Raw genomic sequence first — 23,797 nt, forward strand, 5'->3', positions numbered from 1 at the left:
TCGTACTGAGACTATACTGTTCGTCAGCCATGAATGACGAGGTTTAGAACGAGTAGGTCTTGAGGAAAGAGGACATGCTGCATTCAGACAAGATGCCAGTGTAGAGCAGAGAGTCTCTGTAGCGTCATTAACCTTGTTAATTAATAACCGTAATTAAGTGCCAAGAATGAGCTAGGAGTAGGAGAAGTAGTGGCCAAGAATATATGACATCCGTAGTGATTTTAGGACAAGATTAGATAGAAACGGCCTAAAAAAAACCCTGCAAAACTGCGCCAAAAAGGAAGTAGCGGCCAAAAGAATATTACATCTGTAGTGGTTTAGCATTAACCTGACAATAGCCAGATGAATTTCGCTCCGCCTAGCTCCACTCATCCATCTGGAACCGATCTATTGAAGTGTTGCTTCAGAAGGCTGGGCCTAATCAAAAAATGCTTGCATATGATTGAATAAGCCACTTGTCCGTCATCTATTGACGTGCTACTTCAACCACTCACATCGAAGCCAACCCGTGACGCTGATAACAGTCTCACAGTCGCTTCTACGCTATGTCACATCTATGAAACTCCCGCCCTGCGTCCTGATTGGCTGAACCATAAAGTCGGTTGCAGAAATCACTCTCAATGGAAGAGGTCCCAGATGGATGTGAGTGAAGCTAGGCGGAGTTAAGCGGAACGACATTCATCTGGCTATTGTCAGGTTAGTTTAGCATTACCATTGGAAATGAATGGGAAACGGTTTAGGGCCGTTTAGCTAAACAATCCTTGCCCCCGGCGCGGGAGACTGGGGTTCGATTCCCCGACGGGGAGGCCACGATTGTTTTTTTTTTGCTCTATCGTCCTTGGCATCAACGACTAGAAGAAAGGCGAAGTATGTATAAACATAGTGTGATTTGTGTCATTTCTGAAGTGTGAGAAGCAAGGCGAAGTATGTATAAACATAGCCTTAATTACATTTTTTCTGAGACCTGATGCCTTTCCATCTGATGTCTGATACCTGACTGACAGCTTTTCATGCTCTATCGCTATGCTAGTTGAACGATTCGCCTATTACAAGTTCATTTACCATCAAATTGGCTTCGTAAGGGTAAAAATCTTGCATAGTGTACCTTTAAAACAAGGTTGGGTGGGCAGGCTTAACATAAATGACTACAGAGTTGCGACAGTTCCGCAAGTATTCCCTGCTACTTGAAAACAAAGGAGATGGCTGCCGCTTCTGGCAAACAGCGGTCTTTCAAATCGGCTTTGGGCCCCGACTCTTAAAGACTTTAAGACTTTAAAGAGTTAAAGGTCCAGTATGTAGGAAATAATGGAAAATAAACTGTAACCATTCCAAAAATGATCACCATATGTTGTCAGAGAGTAAGGAAACACGATGAATTGAAGTAATGGATTATTTGACAACATTACTCTAACCCGTAAAACCCATGAAAAAAATGAGTTACAGGGCGGAATCTCTTGGAATTTTCGTTTATGTTTTGAACGATTAATTCTAGAATAGCGTATTAATAATGGGCTAGCGCGTCCTCCTATGTGGGTTGCCAAATTAGCAAAGGCCAACTGTCAACAGCTGTCAGTTGTAGGCTAGTCATGAACGCCTATGAGAGGCAGGCAAATTTCCAAAATTAAAACAAGAAACAAATTAAGTGGACATCGGAGGAGCTTCCTGAGATGGTGACGTCTTCGTCAAACGAAGAATATCAAATCTGACGCAGAGCTGGCCATATTTCTCCACAACAGGTAGCCTAGGATCATCTGCATCGCTAACTTCAGCTAAATATGTTACGTTGGTTAGAGAGGTATGTTTTGTTTTCACTGTTTCCGTAATGTGTAGCTGGGTCATGGTTGGAGAAACGTTAAAGCAGCTGCAGGTCAACTAACGTTAGCTAAGTCTTCATTACATCTGGCAACCCAGAAGAGGCTCGCGTCTGGTAGTCTTGAGAACGTTCACCAGTGTTTTGATTTTGGCCTACAGAACGTTCGGTAACAATCCTACAAATCGCACCTTTAGGCTCTTATTTGAGAAAAGAACAAAGAATGGCACAGAAGTCATAGCTATAGCGCTATTCTATTGCGTGCAGAGGGAATTTGAAAGACAACCATTTATCCCGCCCCTCAGATTGGTGAGTTCCCAGACCCAACATCTTGATGTGGGTCTGGCTCGTCAGGCTAACAATGTTATTCTTCACAGTAAAATTCTGTGTCTTAATTTGGCTCTAAATTCCAACGTGGCTGCATATCTTTATCTCCTTAATGTATATCTGATGGTTTATCTCATTTTCGCCTACTCTTCCCTCTCTGCTGCCTCCTATAGACTCTTCGTGTCATCAAGGTGCAGTCAGTGATCGTACGCAATTTCAAGCCGATTAAAAAACATTCTCTGTATGCAACCCAGGCTCCAAAAACTAGAAACAAACTAAAATTGGGGGCAGCCTGTCCCCCAAACCAAAATGAAACACTGTGTGGAGTTTCTCTAGGAATACTAAATGGAGGGGTGAGCTACCTCTCTGTGATGTTTTGTTTGGTCCTTAGTTAAAATAATGTACATTGTTTTGGACAAAAGCATCTGCTAAGAAATTTTAATTTAACAAATGTGATGTCATGCACAATCGCTGAGTGCACCTTTCATCTCTTCTTCATGTTGGTTTTCTGCTGCTGCATCTGAGCTGCTCATTGGTCCAGCTGTTTCACTCCTTTCCTTACAACAGTATGTGCTCTTATGCACATGACAGGAACACTGAGGAATGTTTCAGTGCTCTGGAAGGCCATGCTTTCATTCCCACTCTCAGTAAACTCTCAATGCTCCTCTGGCTGATATCAGTGACCAGGAGGATTTGATTGACGGAGTGGGTGTGTCTGTCTCGTGGTCTCCAGCTTATGTGTGTGTGTGTGTGTGTCTGTATCTCAGCGATCAGTTATTGGTGATTTGAAATCGCATCACTTCTCAGCTCAGAGCTCCGCCTCTCAAGTATGATACATTCCGACCTACAACACACTCACATCTTACACACACACACACACCTACCTACACACACACACACACACACAAAATATCGACAGACTTGCCTCTCTATCTCACACACATGCACGTACACTCTCTTGTTTCAGTAACAACACACACACACACACACAGTCCTGACATTTCTGAAGAGTGTGTGTGAGTGCGGGCTGCTGTGGATCAGTGCTGTGCATCTCTGCCTTGTGCACTGGGCTCCTGGCGGCGCTCTGGGGCGGGGGGGTGCGTGTTAGGGTTAGCATGGCGTCTCTGCAGGGCGTGTTTGGAGGGGTTTGCTGGTTACTGCTGGGGGCTTTCATGGTGCTGGACTTCGCCCCCCGCAGCTCCATGGCAGATGTGACGAGAAGATCCAGCGCTGAGGTCTCTGTCAACACACCAGCTGGGGCTCCACAACACCAGCAGCACACACACAGGGAACCTGTGGATCCTCCCGGGGCATCGGACAGAAGGGCAGCGAACGCGGGGGCACCTCCCGGGCAAGCAGAGGGGGGACACAGCTGGCGGAACCAGAGGGAGAAGAGAGGAGCAGAGCGCAGAGGAGAGGAGGAAAAGAGAGGAGCAGAGAGGAGAGGACCTGCACGTTTTCCTGATGGACAGAGCGTCTCGGAGATCCAGCTGAGCAGCTCCAGTTTTTCCCTGTTCGGAGACTCGGCACATAATCAAGCTATGGTATACTGGACTGGATACAACAGCAGCGTGAGCACCCTCTTTCTCTACCCAATCCTTCTCTATCCCTCTCTTCCATTTACCACTCTATCCCTCTTTTTCTCTTGTCATTCACTCAATCCCTCTTTTTCTCTTGTCATTTGTCATTCACTGTCCCTCTCTTACATTCACCACTCTATTCCTCTCCTCTCTCTCTGTCATTCACTACTCTATTCCCCTTTTTCTCTTGTCATTCACTCCATCCCTCTCTTCCATTCACCACTCTATTCCTCTCCTCTCTGTCATTCACTACTCTATTCCCCTTTTTCTCTTGTCATTCACTCCATCCCTCTCTTCCATTCACCACTCTATCCCTCTCCTCTCTCTCTGTCATTCACTACTCTATTCCTCTTTTTATCTTGTCATTCACTCTGTCCCTCTCTTCCTCTCTTGTCAGACCTTACCTCATTTATCTCTATCATCCTTCTTGTCATGCTGGCCGTGGGAGTGAAATTTGACCCTGGCTTTTTGAGTTTAGTTTTTGGCTGTTTTGGCTTATGTGAGATGGGTATTGGCTGAGGGTTAGCTTATTCAAATATGCTGAACATGGCTTGAGTGGCTTAGTAAGCCAGTATTTCATGGCATAGCTTTATATATCCTATCATCACATCTATTAAACCACACACACACTTCCTCTTCACCCCCTGTCACTCAAACTTCTGCACCAGCATTCTCTGGTTACTGTGATTTGTATGTAAAAGTAGTACTTAATAAAATGACGGTAAAAATGGATAATGCAGTCCTATTAATATGGGGTAGAATATATAAACATACTGAGCATCAATTAATGGTTATACTGTACACTCACACACTCTCCCATAGCCTTTTCACACTCTTCCTCCTCCACACACACACACATGCACTGATTAGCTCTCATTCTCTCTGACATGTATGTACTGCACACACACACACACACACACACACATGCTTAACTTCAGGGTTTGAGCATAGGGAAGCATGCCGCATGGGGAAGAGTGTACAGCACTTTGACAGCACTTGCTTGTTAGACAGAATGTGTGTATGTGTTCATATGAGAAAAAATGTCTGTATGCATTCATATGTGAGATAGAATGTGTGTATGTGTTGAGATAAAATGTCTGTATGCATTCATATGTGAGATAGAATGTGTGTATGTGTTCATATGAGATAAAATGTCTGTATGCATTCATATGTGAGATAGAATGTGTGTATGTGTTCATATGAGATAAAATGTCTGTATGCATTCATATGTGAGATAGAATGTCTGTATGCATTCATATGTGAGATAGAATGTGTGTATGTGTTCATATGAGATAAAATGTCTGTATGCATTCATATGTGAGATAGAATGTGTGTATGTGTTCATATGAGATAAAATGTCTGTATGCATTCATATGTGAGATAGAATGTGTGTATGTGTTCATATGAGATAAAATGTCTGTATGCATTCATACAGTATGTGAGATAGAATGTGTGTATGTGTTCATATGAGATAAAATGTCTGTATGCATTCATATGTGAGATAGAATGTCTGTATGCATTCATATGTGAGATAGAATGTGTGTATGTGTTCATATGAGATAAAATGTCTGTATGCATTCATATGTGAGATAGAATGTGTGTATGTGTTCATATGAGATAAAATGTCTGTATGCATTCATATGTGAGATAGAATGTGTGTATGTGTTCATATGAGATAAAATGTCTGTATGCATTCATACAGTATGTGAGATAGAATGTGTGTATGTGTTCATATGAGATAAAATGTCTGTATGCATTCATATGTGAGATAGAATGTGTGTATGTGTTCATATGAGATAAAATGTCTGTATGCATTCATATGTGAGATAGAATGTGTGTTTGTGTACGTACGCGAGAGAGAATTTGTGTCATGCATTCTCACACCCGGTGGCTCAGAATCGCAACATAAAGAGGGAGAAGGACAACAGTGGTCTGGTTAACCAAAATATTAATTTACAAGTCAACAGATAAAATAAAGCAAAGCAGTCAAAAATGCTGCATAATTGTATTTATTTTTGTATCTAATATCTTATATATTACTTTATTTGTTTATGTTTTTCTTAACTGCCATGTAGAACCACTTCTTACTAGTGATTACCCTATTGCCTCCTTGCACCATTCATCTGTATTGTCAACTCTTAACTGTCTCAACTGTAACACAATATGTAAACAACTCCTGTTTTAAATGTGCTATACAAATAATGTGGCGTGGCTTGACTTGACATGAGATGATTATAGAGTTTGATAAGATCGAAGATTGAAGAGTTGAATAGGAGGGACAATCTCTAAGGTTCTCTCCTATAGGTACTATGAGTGATGGTATTAATTAAAAGCTCATCACAAAGCAGATCTATATCACTTTTACAGTATGTTATGCCAAGACGCTTCTTAAATTATGCTTTATTTCTCAAACCTTTAAGCACAGTTGCACATTCAACTCCTCAAACTTCCAGCTCAAAACCAAACTCCTGAAACAATGTCATGTCATATTAAAAACGCAAAAGCTATACACATACACAACAGTGGGTGTTGCATGAGATTTGTGCAGTAATGTTGCTAATGGTTTCCCCCCCAACAAACTATTCACATGATAAACACAACATAAAAGACAAAACATATATATATAAAAGTAAAAATAAAATAAAAGTTATTTTTACAGTAGATGTATTGTGATAAGATTGTGTAACTTACATTCAGTGAAAAGTAATGTACTGCAAGAATACTATAAAATAGTATAGAATACCAAAGAATACAGTATAATGAATGAAATGTATTCACGATAAAAAAACAATGAAAAGAAAGCATTACTGTACGATAAAATGTATGTGCATCCAACTGACTCATGGCCCTTTAATTGCTTTATGCTGAGCGTTTGATTGGTTAAATTGATCTATCCGGAGCATCTAACTGGTTTAATTGATTTATCCTGAGCATCTGATTGGTCTGTGAGGATTTTGTATTCTCAGTGTTTTCACCTAAATTAATCTGTTACAGTTTTTTACAATTGTTGACACATTTTCAGAATTGTCTTTTAAAAGACCCCCACACATATACAATCAATACAACAAAACATACAAACTCCTGGTGAGTGAAACTACCACACACAATGCAAGATATCCTGCTGAATGAAACTGCATTCTAATCTCAATCATTCCTTTTCAAAACGTAACTCGGCCTCTGAAATTCTGTGACATGTAAAGATTTTGTGTGTAAGCAGAAAACTAATTATGTTTGAGCGGTGCCTGGTGGAGTGAATGATATAGAATGCCAGTGCTTTCTAAATGAGCACGTGGAGCAGCCAGTGAAATATGAAGGGATTTGTGTGTGTGTGTGTTTTGCACATACATTTCCACATATCGGAATCATCTGTGAGAACAGGACAATAGCCTTTTCTAGTACCTATCAGTTGCTAGATCACATTTTGGTTTGGATTGTTTAGTTCACTAGTAGTAATGTTAAAGCAATTGAGAAGATCTGTAACTCATTTCTCTGAAAATGGCTAGCTCTGGCTAGAATGGACATGATTAGGTTGTTCACTGGGATTAGCGTAATAATTGTGTGGTTGTATGTATTTGTGAGAGGTTTTTGTGTGTGTTAGTGTGTGTGAGAGAAAGGGGTGTGTATGAGGAGAGTGTATGAGAGAGTGTGTGTGTATTAGTGTGTGTGTGAGTGAGAGAGATGTGTGTGAGGAGTGTGTGTCTGTATGATGAGTGTTTTTGTGTGATAGAGAGATGTGCTTATGGAGAGTGTGAAAGACAGTGTGTATGAGGAGTGTATGTGAAGTGTGTGAGAGAGAAGTGTGTATTCATATAGGGAGTGTGTGTGAGAGAGAAGTGTGTATACATATAGGGAGTGTGTGTCTGTATGATGAGTGTTTGTGTGAAAGAAAGGTGTGTGTGAGGAGTGTGTGTCTGTATGATGAGTGTTTGTGTGAAAGAAAGGTGTGTGTGAGGAGTGTGTGTCTGTATGATGAGTGTTTGTGTGCTAGAGAGGCGTGTGTATTGAGAGTGTGTGTGTATGAGAAGTGTGTGTGTGAGAGAAAGGTGTGTGTATGGGGAGCGTGTGTGTGAGAGAAAGGTGTGTGTGTGGGGAGCGTGTGTGTGCGGAGTAGGGTAGAGGGGCTGCCTCAATCAATCACACACACACACATATTTCTATTGATTGTTTTTTTTCTCCCATGAATGAGCTGAGAACCCCTTTAATCTCATGAGTTCAGCTTGAAAGCTTCCCTGAGTTTGTGTGTGTGTAGTGCCAGTTTTAATCATACTCTGTCACACACACACACACACACAACCTCAATCACTTCCATAAGCAAACTTCCAAATAACCTCAACTCTACCCACACAACGTCCACCAGCATACACAACCTCAAACATTCACTGAACTATGGACATACAGATTCACACACAGACAGGAGTACCAATACACAACCTCAGCCATTCACAAACGTGAACACACAATCACACACAAATGTGAACGTACACAAACTAAAAACTTAAACAGCCCAGAGCACACACTGTCAATACCTGGTCCTAAAATATAGATTGTCAGAATATATGTCATTATGTTGGATAACTGTATGTTATTATTAATGACTAGACTTATAACCACCTTGACTATTGGAAAACACTGTCAATACCTGGTCCTAAAATATAGATTGTCAGAATATATGTCATTATGTTGGATAACTGTATGTTATTATTAATGACTAGACTTATAACCACCTTGACTATTGGGGAAAGAAGTGCAAGAATACCATTTGTTGGCTCAAATCACATCTTTCAATCATTTTCATCCTCAAATGTGTTTAATTTCATATCATTAAAACTACACCACTTCAACACATTATGTTAACAATATTTTAATGTGAGCAAAAAAATTAACCACACTAGGACATTCTGTAATATGTGACAAATGTCAAAGTAATCATTATTTTAATGGAAATTGTAGGGATTTGACATTTCTACCGTTACAGTAGCTGACCTGGTTGAACTTATTTAGCAGACAAAATACTTCAGATATGCATCAAACCAAGTAGCAGCCTACCAACAACATGCCCACATACAATTTGAACAACTATTTAGTTGTAAAAAGTTTTCCGTCAAACGTTTGGACGTTTCTGTCCACTTCAACACACTTTCCATAAATATGCTATAAAGGTCAATTCACCAGTCTTAACCCAAAGAACAAGAATAAATACTCCAAATATTGTATGCAACTATTTAACCTTATACTTATGGCAAAACATTTCTTTCATATGTCCACTCCAACAGTTGTCAAACAAGCAAAAAACTAAATACTGAAACTAAAAAACTAAAAGGATAATAAGGTTGAATTTGTAGGCTTCATGAAACAAAGAGCTTACCCTGATTGTGATATTACCTAGATTTAGCTAGCATTACAATACAGATTACATATTACCTAAAGTTCCTATCTCATGTTACCACAGATGCTTTGAAAAGAAGGCTAATGCAGCTACATAAATGTATGAAAAACACATCCCACAAACATGCAAACACACACACACACATACACACACACCTCCGGAGGATTTGGACTCAGCAACCAGAGTGAGTGAGTCAGTCAGACACACACACACACACACACACACAGACTTCCCTATGGTGTTGGCTGTCTCTGGGAGGGTTGGGCATCAGGCACGCGTGCTTCCCCGCAGCAGTCTCTTCATTCACATGCTAATGTAATTAGGAGCAGACTGGTAGAACGGGCCTCAAGTAGTGTGTGTGTGTGCGTGTGCGTGTGTGCGTGTGTGCGCATGACGACGGGCCTCAACTAGTGTGTGTGTGAGCCAGGACATGCATATATAAGTGAGTGTGTGCATACGAGAGAACCTGCTGGGAAGACTTCAAACTCGCTGTGCCTTTGTAGCTGCAGTGTGTATGTGTGTGTGTGCGCGTATGTGTTTGTGTGATTCTGTGTGTGTGTGTGTACGTTTGAGAGTGTGTGACTGACCCTGCTGGGTATGTGGAACTGCTGTTCCGCTCCCTTGCCTTTAAGATGTAATTAGCTCCTACATGAAGGTGGAAACTGTGGCTCGATCCTAAATGACTCCTGGAGCAGCTCTGCTCTCTCAGATGCAGCACATTTTCATATGCAAATTGAGTCTTTGCTCTTGATTGGTTAATTAACCTGTAATAGCTTCACAGCGAGAGGGCCACTTGCATTCTGGGTAAGTTTGGATCTTAGTGAAAAGTTTACTCGGAAGACGTCAGTGCAGCTGTGGAGAGGAGCCAGCTACAGAGAGAGAGATGGAGAGAGAGAGAGATGGAGAGAAAGAGAGAGAGATAGAGAGAGGAGCCAGCTACAGAGAGAGAGAAAGATAGAGAGAGGAGCCAGCTACAGAGAGAGAGAGATGGAGAGAAAGAGAGAGAGATAGAGAGAGAGACAGAGAGAGAGAGGCCAGCTACAGAGAGAGAGAAAGATAGAGAGAGGAGCCAGCTACAGAGAGAGAGAAAGAGAGAGAGAGAGATGGAGAGAAAGATAGAGAGAGGAGCCAGCTACAGAGAGAGAGAGAGATGGAGAGAAAGAGAGAGAGAGGAGCCAGCTACAGAGAGAGAGAGAGATGGAGAGAAAGAGAGAGAGAGATGGAGAGAGAGAGAGAGAGATAGAGAGAGAGACAGAGAGAGAGAGGCCAGCTACAGAGAGAGAGAGAGATGGAGAGAAAGAGAGAGAGATAGAGAGAGAGACAGAGAGAGAGAGGCCAGCTACAGAGAAAGAGAGAGATGGAGAGAAAGAGAGAGAGATAGAGAGACAGAGAGAGAGAGGCCAGCTACAGAGAGAGAGAGAGATGGAGAGAAAGAGAGACAGAGAGAGAGGAGCCAACTACAGAGAGAGAGATAGAGAGAAAGAGAGAGGAGCCAGCTACAGAGAGAGAGACAGACATGTGAAACCAGCGGCGATAAACCAAAAAGAGCAGTGAGGGAGAGATAGCCCATCTCTACTAGTTTGACTAAAGAAGGTATAGATAGGAGAGGTTCAAAATCCCTGTGCCACAGCCCTTCTTTCTCCAGGTGCTGATGGTGTGCAGTAGAACAATTGAAACGAATATACATCGCACACTTGATATATTTTTGCTGACTCTGCGTGAATTCGCAAATAAAGTATCCTCCAGTGTGCGATGTATACTCGTTTTTGAGGTTTCAGAAAAAAGGAGAGGTGTTCAATTCTTTGTGCTGTAGGTAGGAAATTTCCCAGTTTAACAAGTTTATGGTTTATCAAGAACGCACCTTCCTTCATCTGTGTTTCGTTGAATAACCTCTTCAGAAGTCTTGTGTCCCAGACCCCCACAACCCCCCACCCTTCCCCTCCACATTCATGATCTTAACTCATCATTGTTGTCGCAATTTATGATCAGCAACATACTGTAACCAGACAAACCCTTGATGTGGGCACCCAACAAATACCGACAAATTCTTCAGTCAATCCTCTTTGTTGATGTGGCCATTTATGATCACCAACATAACCAGACAAACCCTTATTCAATCAAACCCCTTCAATGTGGAGATTTATGATTCAATACAACATAACCAAACAAAGAGCAGGCCCAACAAATACCAACAATACTCTTTCTAAGCACGGCTGTGATTAGCGGGCGGTTCCTGTAAATGTACCCAATCTACCTAGTAGTGGAGACCGGATGTGTGTGTGTTTATCTTTTCTTTTCTTTTCTTTCCTTCTCTTTTCTTAGGTGATCCTGATTCTCACAAAACTCTTCGACTTCAACCTGGGGACAGTGACAGATAGTTCACTTTGGAGGTAAGCTCTATGGGTGTGAGTATGTTTTAATGAGTTTGAGTTTATGTAGTGTAATTGAGTGTATTCTGTCAGACACCAAACAGGACGAGGACCACAAAAGAGTCACGTTCAAAAGTTTATTTAAGGGTAGGGGGTTAAGGGGGTTTCAGGGGTTCCGGGGGGGGTACAGGAGTTCCAAGAGTCTGCGTGTGTGTGTTCCCCCAGTAGCCGAACAGCGATGGCAGAAGCTGGATGATCCGGGAAGTCCTGGGGGAAACACACACACACAACAGCAATTGAAACGAAGCAGCAGTACAGTCAAGGACTAGGCGGTATTCGTAGAAGAGGGACGGAAGGCAGGTCAAGATTACCGGGGCTGGAGAACACAGAAGTAGTCGAGCGGGTCCGGGATCACAGGCAAAGAGTCAGAGGCGTTTTCAAAAACAGGCAGGTAACTGGTGCTGGTTGCAGACGATCTGACAAGTGTGGACTGAAAAGCAAGGCTTTATATAGAGGGCATGATGAGTGGTGAATGCAGTGCAGCTGGTAGGTAACGAGGGTGAGGCAGAGCAGAGCAGGAACAGGTGGAGGTCATCAGACTTCAATCAGCACGTGTTACCAGGCAGAGAGAGAGCTCATGACAGAACCCCCCCCCTAAGGGACGGCCCCAGAAGTCCCCAAGAGTGACACCACGTCGGGAGGGCGGAGGGGAGCTGGTGGAGGGCTAGAATTCCTCCGAGCGGTCCGAGTGAACATCCTCATCCTCGGAGGGAGCTGGAGGGTCGTGGACAGAAGACGGGACAGGTACCGAGACAGGGTCAGGGTCAGGCACATGACAGGAAGCCGGGCGGGCAGGACGGTTAGGGACCCCTCTGGGGCGGCCCCTACGGATTGCAGGTTGATCAGGATGCAGACGGTGGAAGTCGGCGATGAGTGTCCGGTCCACAATCCGACTGGCTGGCACCCAGGTTCTCTCCTCAGGTCCATAGCCCTCCCAGTCGACGAGATACTGGAGGCCCCTACCTCGCCGTCTGGACCGAAGCAGGCGTCGAACGGTGTACACCAGCCCACCGTCAACGAGGCGAGGAGGAGGAGGAGGAGGAAGCGGCACGGGGACCAGCGGGCTTTCATGCGTCGGCTTGACTTTCGAAACATGGAAAGTAGGGTGCACCCTCATGGAGGTTGGCAACTGGAGCCGGACTGCGGTTGGGCTGATGACCCTCTGGATAGGGAACGGGCCGAGGAATCGAGGTGCCAGTTTACGCGATTCCACCCGCAGTGGGAGATCCTTGGCTGACAGCCACACCTTCTGGCCAACACGGTAGGCGGGTGCCGGCGATCTTCGGCGGTTAGCCCCAGTGGCATAGCTGACAGCTGACTTGAGTAGCGTGGCACGAGCTTGTGACCAGGTACGACGGCAACGGCGGGCATAGGCGAGGGCAGACGGGCAGGACACATCTCCTTCCTGGCTGGGGAACAGGGGGGGCTGGTAGCCATACACACACTGGAAAGGTGACATACCAGTGGCAGAGCAGGTGAGGGAGTTGTGAGCATACTCTATCCACATCAGTTGTTGTGCCCAAGCCTGGGGTTTGCGAGAAACCATGCACCGCAGCGCCTTCTCCAGCTCCTGGTTTGCCCGCTCGGATTGACCATTGGACTGGGGGTGGAACCCAGAGGTGAGACTCACTGTGGCCCCTAGAAGACGGCAGAACTCCTTCCAGAATGTAGAGGTAAATTGCGGGCCTCGGTCAGAGACAACATCCCTGGGCAGCCCGTGTAGACGGAAGACATGATCAAGAACAGCCTGGGCAGTCTCTCTGGCAGATGGCAGTTTAGGGAGGGGAATGAAGTGTGCCATCTTGCTGAACCGGTCAACCACAGTGAGAATGACAGTCATCCCACCTGATGGTGGGAGGCCAGTTACAAAGTCCAAGGAGACGTGGGACCAGGGTCGTGTGGGCACAGGCAAGGGCTGGAGTAAACCAGCGGGGGGCCGAGTGGAGGACTTGTTCTGATTGCAGGTGGGGCAGGCACGGACGAATTCTCGGACATCCCTTCTCAAAGAAGACCACCAGAAGCGCTGGGCAAGGAGATGGCAGGTGCGGGCGGAGCCCGGGTGGCAGGCAAGGCGGGAGTTGTGTCCCCACTGTATGACCCGGGACCTCAAATTATCTGGGACGAAGAGACGACCGTCTGGGCATGCACTGGGACTGGGATGGTCACGGAGGGCCTCTTGAATTTCCTCCTCGATATCCCAGGTCAGGGCAGCTACGACGCAGGGATCGGGCAGAATTGATGCAGGTTCCTGGGAAGGGGCGTCATCCTTATGAAACTGACGGGAGAGAGCGTCCGGCTTGGTGTTCCGAGAACCTGGGCGGTATGACAGGGTGAAGTTGAATCTGGTGAAAAACAAGGCCCAGCGGGACTGTCTGGGGTTAAGACGTTTGGCATTGCGGATGTATTCGAGGTTTTTGTGATCGGTCCAGACCAGGAACGGAACTGTGGACCCCTCCAGCCAGTGACGCCACTCCTCCAGGGCAAGCTTGACAGCCAACAGCTCACGGTTTCCAACATCATAATTGCGCTCTGCAGGTGAAAGCCGGCGAGAGAAAAATGCACAGGGGTGCAACTTGTTGTCCTCCTCTGCCCGTTGAGAGAGTATGGCCCCGACTCCCACGTCTGAGGCATCCACCTCGACAACGAACTGCCGGTCTGAATCCGGCATCTGGAGGATGGGGGCAGTGGTGAACCGGGCCTTGAGGGTATGAAAGGCTGTGTTGGCCTCTGGGGTCCAGAAAAAGGGGTGTTTGATGCTGGTCAGAGCTGTGAGGGGAGCGGCGACGGAGCTGTAGTTCCGGATGAATTTCCGGTAGAAATTGGCAAAACCGAGGAATTGCTGCAGCTTCTTCCTATTCCCCGGAACTGGCCAGGAGGTAACTGCCGAGACCTTTGCGGGGTCCATCTGGATATTGCCTTCAGCGACGATGTATCCCAGGAATGACACAGTCTGAGCATGGAACTCGCATTTCTCCGCCTTGACATAGAGAGAGTTCTCCAGGAGCCGTCGAAGAACCAGCTGGACATGACGGGTGTGTTCGGACAGAGTTCTGGAGAAAATTAAGATGTCGTCCAGGTACACGAAGACGAATTTATTCAGCATGTCCCGCAGCACATCATTCACCAGCGCCTGGAATACCGCTGGGGCGTTGGTGAGGCCAAATGGCATTACCAGGTACTCATAATGGCCGGTGTGGGTGTTGAATGCAGTCTTCCACTCGTCACCCTCCCTTACTCGCACTAGGTGGTAAGCATTTCTAAGGTCCAGTTTGGTGAAAATAGTGGATCCCTGGAGCAATTCAAAAGCAGAGGTGAGTAAAGGCAGAGGGTACCGGTTCTTCACTGTGACATCATTCAGACCTCGATAATCAATGCAGGGGCGAAGAGAACCATCTTTCTTTCCCACAAAGAACCCGGCACCAGCAGGAGAGGAAGACGGGCGGATGAGTCCAGCTGCCAGGGAGTCCCTGATGTAATCCTCCATAGTTTTTCTTTCAGGAGGGGATAGTGAGTAGAGGTGACCTTTGGGTGGAGCAGTCCCAGGGAGGAGATCAATGGCAGTCGTACGGACGGTGTGGGGGCAGAGATGTGGCTTTGGTCTTGTTGAACACCTCTCGGAGGCCATGGTAACATTCAGGGACATTAGAAATGTCGGGGGCAGTGCTGGGGGGTACTGAGCCGGGGGGCAGCGAGGCAGCACGCAAACAGGTCAGGTGGCAGGCATTTCCCCACTCTTTCACAGTTCCGGAGGCCCAATCGAGGTGAGGATTGTGGAGACGGAGCCAAGGGTAGCCCAGGATTAGGGGTTGGCCTGGAGAGCTGAGCAGGTGGAAGCGGATGGTCTCTCGGTGGTTTCCTGACACCATCATTGAGATGGGGGCTGTGATGCTGGTAACTGTGCCAATTACGTGACCGTCCAGGGCCCGGGCTGGAACAGGAGTGGACAAGCGATGGCTTTCCAAGCCCAGCTGACGAGCAAGTCCTGTGTCAATAATGTTTGCTTCTGCGCCAGAGTCCACCAGGGCTGCCAGGGTGTGGGTGGAATCAGACAGGTGAAGACAGACTTGGATGAGGGGTTTACGGCTGATGGAGGGCTGAATGTTCATTGAGCTCATCCGGATTCCTCCTACATCTGGTGAGCTCCGGCTTTTGCTGGACAGGTGGCGACTCGATGACCATCACCACCACAGTACAGGCACAAGTTGGAGGTGATGCGTCGCTGGCGCTCTGCAGGGGTTAGGGAGGTGCGGCCGATCTCCATCGGTTCAGACTGGTCCGGCTGGCTAGATGGTGTGGCAGGTGCGGACAGAAGGGCAGTTGGGACACTCCGTGTGCTGGTGGATGGACTCTGGCGCCCTCTCTCATGACGGCGGGCCTGGATCCTGCGGTCGATGCGGACAGCCAGAGCAATGGCTTCATCAAGAGTGGGGGGTTGATCATGGGAAACCAGCTCGTCCTTTATGTAGTCCGCCAGGCTGTGGAGGAAAGCATCCACCAATGCTTCCATGTTCCAGGAGCTCCGACTTGCCACAGTTCGAAAGTAAATGGAGTAATCCGCAACAGTCCTTCTGCCTTGGCGAATACTCATCAGGATCCGAGATGCCTCGGCTATTGTGGATTCCAAATCGAATACCTTGAGCATCTCCTCTGCGAATAGGTTGAAGGTTGCACATGCTGGGGTCTGGCGCTCGAACTCCGCCGTTCCCCAGAGTCGAGCTCGGCCCGTCAGGTGAGTGATCACGTAACCGACCCTCGCCCCTTCAGTGGCAAAAGTCCTGGGTTGCAGGGTAAACTGGACACGGCAGCTCGTCAGGAACGCCCGTACCTGGGTTGGGTCGCCGCTGAACCGCTCTGGATTGCCGATCCTGGGTTCTGGGGCTCCGGCAGCCACGGTAGCAGTGGACTGGGCAGGAGACTCGGGTGCTGGGAGAAAGGAGAAAGGTTGGTGAGAAGTTGAATGATCATTGCAAGTTGTTGCTGTTGCTGCTGGAACTGCTGACGCTGGCTCAAGCCGGCTTGAAGTAGGGAGGCAATGTCAGCAGTGTTGCGGTTTACCTCTCTCTCTGTCTCTTCCAGGCGTTGCATGGCGGTGGGTGGTTCTGGTTCGTCGGTTTCCATGCTGGTTCGACCGTGCGCTGGGTCCATGTTTGGTCAGATCGTACTGTCAGACACCAAACAGGACGAGGACCACAAAAGCGTCACGTTCAAAAGTTGATTTAAGGGTAGGGGGTTAAGGGGGTTTCAGGGGTTCCGGGGGGGGTACAGGAGTTCCAAGAGTCTGCGTGTGTGTGTTCCCCCAGTAGCCGAACAGCGATGGCAGGAGCTGGATGATCCGGGAAGTCCTGGGGGAAACACACACACAACAGCAATTGAAACGAAGCAGCAGTACAGTCAAGGACTAGGCGGTATTCGTAGAAGAGGGACGGAAGGCAGGTCAAGATTACCGGGGCTGGAGAACACAGAAGTAGTCGAGCGGGTCCGGGATCACAGGCAAAGAGTCAGAGGCGTTTTCAAAAACAGGCAGGTAACTGGTGCTGGTTGCAGACGATCTGACAAGTGTGGACTGAAAAGCAAGGCTTTATATAGAGGGCATGATGAGTGGTGAATGCAGTGCAGCTGGTAGGTAACGAGGGTGAGGCAGAGCAGAGCAGGAACAGGTGGAGGTCATCAGACTTCAATCAGCACGTGTTACCAGGCAGAGAGAGAGCTCATGACAGTATTCTGTGTTTGGAAGAGTGATTATGAGGATCTCACGGCAGCAACATTACCAACCGAAAACATAACAGGATTTTCACCGTAACTAATTACAACTAAAAAAAATTTTTATGTCTTGTGTCGATTATGTAATTTATTTCAATAACCTAATTCAGGTTGTACAGTTTTCAACACTCGGAGTTCAGATTTTCTATGCTTGGCTACTGATGTGACTTTGGGGAAATTAATTTACAACATGCCTCGTTCTCGTTGTGGACACACACACACACACACACCTTTGCACTGACCCATCAGTATTAACACATTAGTTTATATATACAGGATCTAGCACATGTTCATAAATTTACTAAATGTCTCGCCCAGTAATATAATTAGCATTGTGTCTTGGATGCATTGTGTTAGGAGTAATGTATGGAACACCGGTCATTATCAGGAAAAATAAGTCCCGACAAGGCGAACCGGACCCCGACATGCTAGCGGAGGAGTCTTGCTTTGCCCTGAAGGGACTTATTTTACAGATAATGACCAGCGTTCCATACATTATCCTGCTTATTATACGGCTACTTGCCAAAACGAAATAATAAACTCCACATGATATGTCTCTTTACATCTATTTGTTACCATTTTGTTGTGGCTTTTGCTGAGAAACATAGTTCTCAACACATGCTGAACTTGAAATAAAAATCTGAGCTGCTCATGCTGTACATTTCCAGAAAATTCTTCCCATGACCCTTCTTGCAGATCACTGGATTTAGGAAGCAGCTACGAGAAACTGAACGACAGACTGGATTCCAGACTGGTCCTGAGTTATCTGTATGTGTGTCCATCCAATCAGAAAAAGGTAAACCAATTCCTTACACGGCCAATCATCACACAGATCAAACGGTTCTTGATTATCCCCTTGGGGATCAATAAAGTATTTATCTATCTATGTATCTATCTAGTTCCCTTATATGGAGAATCTCCACAGAAATTCCTTTTACGAAGAATCTCCACAGAAATCTCATAAGTATAAGTATCCCGTGAGGGAAATTTGGGCTGCATTTATCCCAATCCATGAATTGAATGAAACACACACAGTGAACACACAGTGAGGTGAAGCACACACACACTAATCCCGGCTCGGGGAGCAGTAAGGGGTTACAGTAGGTGCCTTGCTCAAGGGCACTTCAGCCGTGCCTACTAGTCGGGGTTCGAACCGGCAACCTTCCAGTTACAAGTCCGAAGCGCTAACCAGTAGGCCACGGCTGCCCACTGCCCACATATAGATCCATACAACAATACCCTCTTGCACTGATCCATACAACAATACCCAATGCCCCTGTTGCACTGATGATATCGGGTCTTCTCATGGTTAGGGTTAGCTAACCTTGGTGGTGCCTTCACCTCATCTGTATGGGCTGTTGAGCCTTAAAGGACAAGTTCGGTATTTTACACTTAAAGCCCTGTTTTCAGATAGTTTATGATTAAATAGAACGTTTAAGATTGAAATTTGAGAATTTGAGAATTTGAGATTTTGAGAGGGGGGGCGCTACCACGGTTTCTGTGGTCGCGCCCCCCCTCCTCCACAACGCTGCATAGGTGCACTTGAACAATTCCTAGATGTCCTAAAAACGCAATAAACTTTCTTTTACAAAGACGTGAAACTCACCGAGTGGTAAGGGGTGTTCGCTGATATGCTCACACAAAAATCGCTGTTTTTCCAGAGCTTCGTGCCAAGTAATAAGCGTTGAGTCGAGATGTTTGTGAATGAAACGAAGCGTATAGGCCATAGTGTGACATGCGTAAACCAATGGTGTAGAGATGACGCCACAGGGTTTTATTTAAGAGAGCCTACGTTTGTATGTAGGCAATTTATATTCACAATACTTAGGCCTACTAAAATAAATAGTATTTTATTTGTATTGGTTGTTTAGAGTAAAAAAAAATCGGTCGGTCTTAACGCAAGTTTACAACCGGCAAGTCGGTCGGACTAAAGGGGGAAAAAAATAAATATTTGGGTCAGTTCTAAATTGACAGGGTCGGTCGGCTTACGGCAAACGAAAATATTTTTAAGGATGGCCTGGCAGTGTTTTTTTACGCGTCTGCAGAAGTTAGCCAAATATGAATGTAATTCTGCGGCATAAAGCAGATGTATTTGTTTATTGTACAGAAAAATAAAAATGACATGTCAAGCAGTCAATTGACTACATTGCAGTCAAGAAGTAGGGCAAATTCATTTACGAAACCAAAAAGTGGGTCATAGTTGTCTAAGCCTCTATTGCGTAGCCTGTTAAAAACGTCGCCAGATTATTAAATCGGCAACAACATTGTTTTCTGCAGAAGCCTACCCAAGCCTACAGATTAATTCTGAACAGTTATTTCTCTACTGGCTCAATTATCACACAAGACACTGTTTTGATTTGCGTAGTTGCGTTACCCCCAACACTGACAATAATGTAGACAGCAAATTTCGATTTTGATTTTCGTTACCACCGTGTAGTCAAGCCTTAAGCCATACCCAAGTAGCCTAAATCGAGGTAATGTTTAATTATGCACGATTTATTTTGTTATTCAGTTCGTAGGCTGGGATTACTCTCGGCAACAATTATGTTTAATGGTAGCCTCCTTATTTTCAGAAGGGGCGGCAGGCAGAGCGATGTACAGTGGCAGAGCGACGCACAGTGGCTGAAAGTGGTACTAAAGCTTCACGCAGCTTCACGCCTCGTAATGCGCGACTGAAGTGGTCATTTGAAAGCGATGCCCACTGTATGTCACTGTTCAAGTACCCCATCATTCCGCCAACTCAGTAGTCTGACAAATCAGCGGGCCAGTTCGATCTTGCAGCGCTGCGCAGATCTTGCTGAAACCAGACCAGGAAGCCATGGAATTTTCTTCCTACAGATACAGGTCTTGTTAACCTCTCTGTACACTTTCAAAGTTTACAATACTTCGGTTTGTCTGTAGAAACCCTTTACCACGCTACCACAGAAATGTAATTATATTTTGAGCCTTGTTAGTGGTATAAAATAGCAACATGGCACCTTGCCCAGTTAGCATCACTGTAAGCCCTTTCAGTGATAATGCCAATAAACGCTCTTGCTCAAAACACCACCAATTAACGTCATTTTGCTTTTAGTTTTTAACTACTGTAAATAGACCCTAAGTTGTTTTTTTTGGAGTTACACTCTAAGACTGTAAGGAGCTCAGCAATATAATAATTAACTATAATTAATTATAATATAACAAAATATTTTTTTCATTTAATTTAAAGATGTCCATTCTAACACATTGGAAGTATGCATATCAATTTAACCAGTTGCCATTCAATTAGGCAGCAATCAATTACAAACGTGTTGTTAGTTATGAAATTACTTGATTGATTGAAAAAATAAATACCAGGATCTTTTATCATATGGCAAAGTAATCTTTTATGAGATGTAAAAATGTGCAGATGTAAAAAGCCACTAGGTTGTGAAATTGTTGAATTTAATTGAGTGTTGTGCCAATGTGTATTCATACTTTTTATTGCAGACTCTAGTTGCTAGTACCGGTATAGGCTTACATTCGATATGTGGTAGCATACCAACAAATATAACCGAATATATAAAACCGAAATGTAACTCAATTAACTGAATGTTATTTTCGCCGTACATCTGTGAAGCCACTGATGGATAACACATGGGAAAGGCTGTAGGCCCCAGTGACCTCTACAACTGGACAAAGATAATGAGCTCAGTTGACACACAAGTCAGTTAAAGATGAGGGAGCGAATAGCCTCCCAAATCTGCAAAGAAAATCCCTGGGCTTGTGGTATGTTTGTGGGGCATGTAAGGAAAATCAAAAATCAAAATCTTTTCTTTTTTTGCTAATTTATTTTCCCATAGCAGCAGGGGTAACCTTGCGGCTTTCATTAGTGTGTATAGACCCTAACCACTTCCTAGTCTTAAATAGCCTCAATTGATGACACCTGTAGCCTGTCTAGCACGGCATGGAATCCGTGGGGGACTAAGGCCTGACTAGATTGTGTAACAGAGATCAAGCACATCCTAATCACAAAGAATAGTTGAAAGCAACGTGCATGCCCGTTTGCAAGGGCCAATGCTGTGTGGAATTAGAACATTCTCAGCCCCGCAGCTGCGGGACAGTGCATGTGACACCGGGGAGGCCGTGTGGCACTTTGTTGTTCTTTGATGGCCGTATTCTGTGGACGTTCCACACTGCCTTTATCTTACCTAGTTCTTGCAACTCATTGGGACACAGACACGTAAGCTGTGAAGAGGAAAATTGAGTTGTTGTAATATATTAGACATCATGCAGGAGGGAGGATTATAATCACATAATGACATCAGACGATATTCACGCTTACCTGGATAATACCTCAGAAGCTCAACTGAATGAGACACTTGTCTAAGTAATCATCGATATACGTTTCTCCATTCCCTCTTTACGAAGGACCAACTCTCGATTCTTTGATTTGAAGTGCTGGCTCCAGCAATACAGCAGTGATCACCAGCTCTGCTGTCGTTGTCATCATGACGGAGGAATCCCAGGTCTGTCTGTGTGATCTGAGGATAGCCACCATGCTTTTCCACAGCCTCTGCAAAGTACCCTGCTATTGCATGTGTAAGCAGCTTTGAGCCAGATGATTTTGCGGGAAAAAAACATATATGTAATTGGTACATATTCCAAAGGGCTATAACTTATTATAGGAATCAACATGGCAAATATAGCTCGGTAGCAGCTGTCTGCAGTGTGGTCTCCAGGCCGATGCAAAGCTGAAGAGTCCGGATCTAGAGCTGCAGGATTAAACAAGTCCTCCTTTTTGGCATCGATTCCATTTTTAATGCATTTTTCATGCATCCACCTGTAGTCATGTAGTTTCCAAGGTCCTTCCACCTCCTGCTTGATGAAATCGACGACTTGCTCAATGTTCACATATTGTCTACGTTTCAAGCCTTTAAGCAGCCAAATTATATGTCTTTTTGATGATGATGATATGGTTCTCTGCCAGAGATTGCAGGAGACAATTATAATTCAGCCCAAGGTGAAAAGGAAATTAAATTAAGTCTGTGATCCATCTTTGGGGCCTATCATCACTCACTTCAGCTGGCTGGCCGTTGTCAAACAGCAGATTCCTTGTTTTGTGGCAACTCAATACAAAATGGTGGCCATGAAATAATGCATGACCACTTGTAATTATTGCATTATTATTTGATGACCACAATTTTTTGTGGCCATGTGTTTTTTGTGTGGCCACCAATGACTAACTCATAGGCATGAATTATTTTGAGGCCACGTTTTTTTCCCATCAGTGTCATCAGGTGGGCTCCATAAAATACATGTAATAACACAAACACATTCATTTTATTTCATTTATCCTTCATCCAGGGTAGTCACTTTGAGACAGATGTATTTTCCAAGTGAGCCCTGGTAGGCAGCACCTCGTTAAAAGGAAGTTCAAACATGAGTTAAAAACAAGACAAAATACAAAAAGATTTTGTATTCAGCAAAGTAAACAGAATAAAAAGGAATAGTCATATGGCAAATACCATTAAGAAACATTCACAGTGATAACTTCAAACACAGCCTCTAACCCTAAGTGGCATGAGAAAGTCCAATTTGAAGTCTTTTTGAAGTGCATTCCAGGATGAATGCTGAGGGTTATGAATGCCTCTTGGATAATCACCCTTAGTTTAATTGGGGTTTCATTAATCACACTCACAGAAAACAGACATACTGTAAGCACTGACCCTATGAGCATCCATGGTTAGAAAATAATTTATCGCAGTTAGGTGATCTACCAAGTTAGAAATGTTGAAGAGAAGAGATTTTACAAGGAACCCAAACTAAACCCTGAAACCCTCACCAGTCTGATCCTGGACCGAAATTCAATACATACACAGGGAAGGACAGTGTTTCCCATACATTGACTTATTTGTGGCGGCCCACCACAATATCAACATTGACCCCCACACAATGATTTTCCAGGTTGTGCTAAATTGTGCTTAAATCTGGTTAGCATTATAACTAAGATGCGCTAATTTGTTAAAAACTGTTGCATTCAAGTTAATTCTGCAAACCTACCACCACAAATAGAATTCAATTCTGTGGGACACACTGGAAGGAGGTTACATTTCTTGTGAACCGAAATTCAACCTTGAGATACCCGCACCCCCATCTGCCTGACAGATCCTGCTGGTGAGTGACCCTGAGATGGACTCCAGTGTGGTGGTGAGCTCAGACGAGGGCAACTCCTTCCACAGATTCAGCATCAGCTTCACCATCCAGAGCCTGCTCTTCCACCCCAGCCAGGAAGACTGGCTGCTCGCATACAGCCAGGAGCACAGGGTAAACACACACACACATATACAGACAGGAGCACAGGGTAAAAACACACACACACACACACATACAGCCAGGAGCACAGGGTGAAAACACACACACACACATACAGCCAGGAACACAGGGTAAACACACACACACACACACATACAGCCAGGAGCACAAGGTAAACACACACACACACACACACACACACACATACAGCCAGGAGCACAGGGTGAAAACA

General features: G+C 45.1%; 1 protein-coding gene across 1 annotated transcript in view; it reads left to right on the plus strand.

Moving 5' to 3' along the window:
- Positions 1–3,252: 3,252 nt before the first annotated feature.
- sorcs3b (sortilin related VPS10 domain containing receptor 3b) overlaps positions 3,253–23,797 on the plus strand; it is a 58,198-nt gene continuing 37,653 nt past the window's right edge. The window contains exons 1-4 of the mRNA XM_042066152.1: positions 3,253–3,708; positions 11,426–11,493; positions 17,989–18,088; positions 23,419–23,577. Coding sequence (XP_041922086.1) covers positions 3,253–3,708; positions 11,426–11,493; positions 17,989–18,088; positions 23,419–23,577 — 783 coding nt within the window. The remainder of the gene's footprint in view (positions 3,709–11,425; positions 11,494–17,988; positions 18,089–23,418; positions 23,578–23,797) is intronic.

The sequence above is a fragment of the Alosa sapidissima genome, chromosome 16 (genome assembly GCF_018492685.1).
Source record: "Alosa sapidissima isolate fAloSap1 chromosome 16, fAloSap1.pri, whole genome shotgun sequence".
Classification (NCBI taxonomy): domain Eukaryota; kingdom Metazoa; phylum Chordata; class Actinopteri; order Clupeiformes; family Clupeidae; genus Alosa; species Alosa sapidissima.